The 6623-nt window shown below is 36.0% G+C and overlaps 1 protein-coding gene across 1 annotated transcript; it reads right to left on the bottom strand.

The window, feature by feature from the left end:
- Positions 1 to 4877: 4877 nt before the first annotated feature.
- LOC148188676 (uncharacterized) lies at positions 4878 to 6614 on the bottom strand. Its single transcript, XM_088081861.1, has 4 exons — positions 6433 to 6614; positions 5965 to 6066; positions 5674 to 5847; positions 4878 to 5533 (listed from the first exon to the last, which is right to left on the bottom strand). Exons 1-4 carry the CDS (start codon positions 6583 to 6585, stop codon positions 5363 to 5365), a joined length of 600 nt encoding a protein of 199 aa, XP_087937987.1. The 5' UTR covers positions 6586 to 6614; the 3' UTR covers positions 4878 to 5362.
- Between the last annotated feature and the right edge of the window lie 9 nt (positions 6615 to 6623).

A 6623-nucleotide genomic window follows, 5' to 3' on the forward strand; every position in this document is an offset into this window, starting at 1 on the left:
TTAACGTAAGTGATATTTACTGAAAGTATCAAAAGTTATTTTATGATATTATATACACTTATGTATTAAAAGTAAAAGTACAACTAATCAAAGTAAACAAAAAAGCAAGCGATCTGAATTTTAAGAATTGTGAAGTTTATTTCATCATAACATAAACATCCTTAAAAATGAAGCCTACATTACAAAAAGTAGCTCTTTTTTTTTTATAACTATAAAGAATTTAAAGAACAAAGTCTAATTCTCCTTCCCCCCGTTCCTTCAGCTGTCACTAAAATGTCTGATGGAAATGTAATGGAGTAAAAGTATTTTTAGTTTGGGAATGTAGTGGAGGAATAGTATAAACTTTATTTAGGAAATGTAGTGGACTAAAAGTAATAGTTGAAAAATATGATACTCCCAAAAATACTTATGTATTGTGAAAAAGTATCATTACTTTGTTGCATTACACCGCTGCAAAGCACACATATATTATATAACTATTATATAACTGTATTTTCATATTGGCCACCGTAATTAGCAGCCCCTTCTCAACAAGAGCATCAGAAAAACACAACTTTTTTAAAATGTCAAACTGCATCAGTGTTTTTACCGGTTTATATCGTCTGGTCTGTTTGTTTCAGTGGAAGAGCCCCATGTGGATAATTCAGCGCCTGGGAAAAACCTCTGGAGACTCTGCATTGGAAAAAAGGTGAGCACACGTTAGCAGGTGCTGGGCAAGCGGCCTGTCTGTGACATACCAAACAGCATAGGAAAAACACTGATTTTTAATGTGAAACTGCTTTATTGAGTGTTTTAGCAGTTTGAGTCATGAGGTCCATTTGTTTTGACGGGGAACAGACCTCTGTTGATAATTCAGCTCCTGCGAAAAACTTCTTGAACAATAAACTCTAAAGGAATTCTAACAAGGAGAAATTTCAACTGGTTAAAATCTGCAACCCTCACTGCAACATCTCACTAAATCTCCCTAAATCTTTCATGATGCTCCTTTAAAGCTTCAGCCAGTAAAGCTAGAACTATTTTAATCACATAATATACTGGCAAGTAAATTGTTTACTTGTAATAATACATCAACATGTATTTTTTAAATGTATATTGTATGATTAATCTAAATCTGAAAAGAAACTAAGTTTTTAAATACATATAGTGGAGTAAAAACTACAATATTTGCATTTGAATTGCAGTGGAGTAGAAGTACAAAGCAGCATGGAAATGGAATTACTCGGGTAAAGTACAAGTCAGCTTGTACTTAAGTACAGGACTTGAGTAAATGAAAGCTACAAATCACAACCAAATTCTGTTTTAAAAATTTGATGAAATGGAATTTGAAACCTTTATAAATTACACCATTTAACACTAAAAAAATGCACTTCAAAAGAATTAACATTATATCAACAGTCCAAAGGACGACATACAAGTGGTTTGACACAATTACTTTAAGGAAATGTCTGGTGACATTTTGTAGTTTTTGTTTTCATATATTCTACTAACAAGTATTGTAAAAGCCGTATAAAGCTTCCCTCTGTGCCACAGAGGTCCATTGTTGTCTGAAGACCACTTAAAACCATATCAATGAACCACTCTGTTGCACTGTGTGATATGTTTACATGTGAGACATCAGTGCAGCGAGCATGGGCACCAAAAAGCACCACGTCCACATGAGTTAATAAAAAAAAAACCTGATCATATTTCCCCCAGTTTGAGTCACATTTTCTAAACTCTGCCCAACTGTTACAGGAATTACTGACCCTTTTTAAAAATGAAACTTAACATTTGTGTGCCTTTTTTTTTTTTACAGATTTATATCTTAAGTAAGAATCATTGATCTTGGGGCTAAGTACAACAGACTGAGAACAGTTTTAAGATTTTAAGTTTTTTTTTTTAAAGTATTTCCGTTTTTTGCTACTTTATGCATTGTATTTGCACCATATAATCAAGGTGAAGCCTGCATTATTGGCAAGCTCTGGGGGACTTGTGTCATAATCTAGTTTAAGGACTGTTAATATTTTATATCAATGTACTTTAATTATTTGCACATGGTAAATATTCCTAAATATACAAAACATGAATGTTAGATTAATACTCCTGTCGGTGCTCCTGACCAAGGCACTGGCAGAAGATCTGGAGTTGGTCCTTGAGCATTGCACGCTGCTCCGTTGAGGATGGGATAAATGCAGAGGACAAATCTCGCTGAACAATGTACAATTGGGGAAGTTAGCAGATGGGGATATTTGTTGTTGTTGGCTAATCCGGTGACATAAGTACCTGAAAAATCAAAATCCCATTGACAAAACAATCCTGTTAAACCAGTATTACCATGAAGCCGACCTGCTGATTCATTTGCAGCATGGCTTAATAGAAACCCAGATATTTAAGGGGTAGTTTCCACTTTATACTGTTAACGCCTCGCCTGCCCCGAGATTGAATTTTTTTGCACCACCTGTTCACCCCGTGTGCCTAAAAACCACAAAACAAATCAATCTGCGCTTGAACATCAGAGTTCATAAAAAGGAAGAGCCAAAATGCTGCTGCATAGATTATTATGGTGATCACAGACAAACCTGATGATTCTGCAGAAAACATTAAACTCAAGCATGGTTGAATTTATGACATAATTCACACCGAGGAGTATCTTGGACAATGGGGAAAAGTGACTCATGCACAGTGGGCGGGGGAATGAAAACAAAAACACACAGGCTGTTACCGGCACGCTCAGCAGATTGCTTCCCCTTAACATGAGCACTGTGTAGAGAAATTACACAAGGAAGTGACATCACAGATGACCCATGGATTACATGTGCGGGACGTCCTGAGGAAGTTACGTTTGCAGAGTCAAGTAATTTATTCAAACACATTTTTATATGGATGTTTTATATTAATATACAAATGTTTATGAAAACACTGATGACGTTTTATATTGTACACACATTACAGCCATAACATATTGTTATCGATTTACAATAAAATAAATAAATAATTGTATTTCTGTAAGGAATTTGCCAAGGTGTTTGGTAGATACACAAACACATTTAGAGGAAATGAAAATAAAAGCAAAGTATTGCACAAAGCAAGACCACAATTGAAGTATAGAAAAATTACCATTAAAGAATGACAAAGACACTTTATGAAGTTAAGTTAGAAAAATACTTTAGAATAAGAGAGGCAAACTGTTTTTTGCAGAATGTGCAAAAACTCACAGTGTAGAGAAAATGTGCAATTTGCATCTTGTTGATGAGGCTGCAGATGGGAAGAATGTTTCGTGAATAACTATGTTTTCTTAAGTATAATGGTACTTGTACTTTACTTCAGTAGTTCAATTTTACTTTATACTTCTTCTTTTGACAGCTTTAATTACTTTTTAGATTGATTGGTACTATGAAATATAAATAAACTAATAAATGTTGATAACATTTTATAAGGTATGCTACCCAGCAGTATAATAAAGGAATACTTCACCTGCAAAATGACCATTTGTAAATCAATGACTTAAGCCATGTTTGAATTTGTGAAGAAAACTTTGTTTTCCATGTATGGAAAACACATCAGTTTATTGATTTATTGGGTTCTGCGTGTAATAACAGCAAACCTATTTTAAAGCATCCTTCAAACACATGCCTTTTCACTAAAACATAACAATTAAGAAATGAAATGGAAGTGTAACTGTCGCTCTCTCCAAAGCCAGACTCCAATACAGTTTTTTTTTTAGCCAAAATACATGTGTAATCTGGTCATCTGTTTTTATTTGTAAATATTGTATATATTGGATTGTACCTTATTTGCATCTTACTTTTGGCTAGTTTTACTTTTTTGCACCTCACTCTTAGGTAGTTTTAATATTTTGTACCTTATTCGTAGGTAATTTTAATACTTTGCACTGTACTCTTAGTTTCTACATTTGATATAAATTTACAATAGGACATAAATCTGAGGTTATTTTTGTTTATTGCACTCTTTGCAGCTGCACTCCTCTTACTTTGAATTGAACTGCTGCAGATCAGTTTCCGTCGGGATTGATAAAACTCTGTCTTAATGTATATTTCAGTGCTAATACTTTTGTACTTTTACTTAAGATTTTAGGACTTTTACTTATAGCATTGTAGTGTTGAGTATTAAATATTTTTTTGGTGGTGCTTCTTTTACTATCTGAATACCTCTTCCACCACCGCTTACTGTAACACACTGACCTTCCTGCTTGCATCATCCTCACACAGACGCAAGCTTTTACCGTAAAACTACCCTTCACATCACTTTTCATGCTCACAAAGCAATAAACCCTTCCCTTATGTGACCAGAGTCCCTTACTGTGACACATTTACTTCATCGATTGCCAAAGATAATAAACAAATGTGGGAGCTGAACAGGTTTTCTTTACAATGAGCATTACAGCCTCACAGATTGCACAGGCTGATGCTTGATATTTCTTTGGTACTTTAAATGCTATTATTATGGCTATGCATTCATTTATCCTTTTGTTGTTGCACTTCATTTTATCACATTATTACTTTTCTTGTAAAGCATTTTGGAAAGTTCGGTTTAAAGTTTGGATTAGGAGCTAAATAAATAATTTGGGACATGACACATATGATGACACTCCACCTGCAGACGTGAATAATAGTCTTTGGAGTTTTTACCTCGACAGGATGAGGGGTTGAATTAATTCTGGATAGTAAATCTCTCAGAGAACAAACTTCCTTGTTGAGCAATCTGGTACCTTTACAGTGAGCTCACCGCTGCTTCCTCTTTCCCGTTTAACCATGACACCTTCCTTTTTTTGCCCTTGATTACTACAAACACATTAACATTGCATAGTCAGCGTGTGTGAGAGATGTGAGGCGAGCACTATAATAGACACATTGACTTGGAGGAAGTATGCAGGAAGTTGCAGATCTCCAGAGAGCGGAGTGTTTTAGGAAAGCACAGCTTCCTTCTTGTCTCAGCATATTTGTCTGGGTGTTGCTTTGGGAATTCATTCAGAGAAAAGTGCAGGTAGCCCCTAACTTTCCTCAGTGAGACATTGTTTATCATGATTGTTTTCAGTGAAAGGAAAAAGCCAGTGTACGCACCCAACACATGATGGTGAAAGCCACATTGTTTGTGATGAATATTGCTTTTATTCTGCATGAGAAAATTACACAAGTAACAACTGATTTCAATAAATATCAATAAATACATGCAATAAATATGATTAGAATAAATATGTTAGATAATAATTCCACTGGAAATACAGGCCATGTTTACATGGGAGAAACATTTTTGTAGAGGCATCATCAGCCACTGAAGGCTGTACGAGAGACTTTGATCAATGTGATCATACAAAGGATTCTTGTACAATTTCATAGCTGCATGTTAGCAAATGTTTCATGCTCTACATGCATTTCTGAGCCGAGCCTTCTGCGTGATGAGCCGGATCACCGATGGCAAAGACTCGAGCGGTGAGGATGGAGAAGGAGAAGAGCCTGTCCATGGTGTACTGGCACAGATAAATCTCTTTCCAGTGATTTTTGGGCCAACTCTCTTCTTCACTGACGTGGGACTCCTGCAGAACCAGAAAAAAACCCCATCATACTTTTGTTCAGTTTTATCTGATAAATGCTGCAGACTCCTGATGGAAACAAATCTCTGTCTCCAGAAGCTTACTGGATTTTTTTATGATTTATTTCAGGACAGCGAGCTTACCGTCTGGTGATGAGTCCCTGTCCTCGACTCCACACATGATCTCATGTCTTTGTGCAGATTGTGCAGCGCTGGCGTCACTTTTTTGACAAACTCAGAGCAGCTTTGAAATCCAGCAACCCTCTCCACTGCAGCTTTGTAGCTTGTTAGGACGTTGAGCATTTTGCCAAGACATGTCTGAGGAGGGAAAGTGGGATACAATCAGGTATGCATTCTTGCCTTTTGTATTTTTCTCTATTAGTTTCTGCTATCACTGACTCAATAATGTCATTCATTTTGATTTTTGTTGCTTACCGCAGGTCTTTGTTTAAGGGTCTCGGGGTCACACATGTCTTTTGCCTCCATCCAAGCAAGTGAGGTGGAGAAATCTAACATATCCTTGGATCCATTTCTTGCCTACAAAACAGATTGAGAAAAACATGCTCAGTAACAATAACACATTGTCTGAAAATAATAAAGACATAAAGCAAGAAATGCTACATATTAATTTTAAATAAAAAATAGTGGATATAACCCAAGACTGCGCAAAATCTGCCCAGGCAGCACTTCTTAATTTAAAAATTCATATTACTGCATGTAACAAAAACCAAATTGTGTTTATAGACACGCATCGACATTTAATGTGATTGTAAACATTCATACAAAGCACAATTTGAGTGACCTTTTTTTCTTTTCTTCAAGATGCTTTATGGAAAAGTTATTTCCATTATTTTGGTGTTGATAATTGATAATTTGAATAGACTAAACCATTAAAAAACTTACCTTTACTGATACAGATCTGGCGATGTCATTAAGCGCCAGAGAGCTGCTACGCACAGCCTCGCATGCGTCGTGCAGAGGATGCCCGGTTGGAGCGCACGATGCAGCCGCCAAAAGCATGAAAAGAGCTGCAAAAGTCGCGAAACAAAAATCCATGGTGTGTTTCTCTGTTTCTCAGTGAGCTGTGTCCGATG

Source organism: Plectropomus leopardus, chromosome 9 (assembly GCF_026936395.1).
Source record: "Plectropomus leopardus strain MGB_pleo_1.0 chromosome 9, ASM2693639v1, whole genome shotgun sequence".
Classification (NCBI taxonomy): Eukaryota; Metazoa; Chordata; class Actinopteri; order Perciformes; family Serranidae; genus Plectropomus; species Plectropomus leopardus.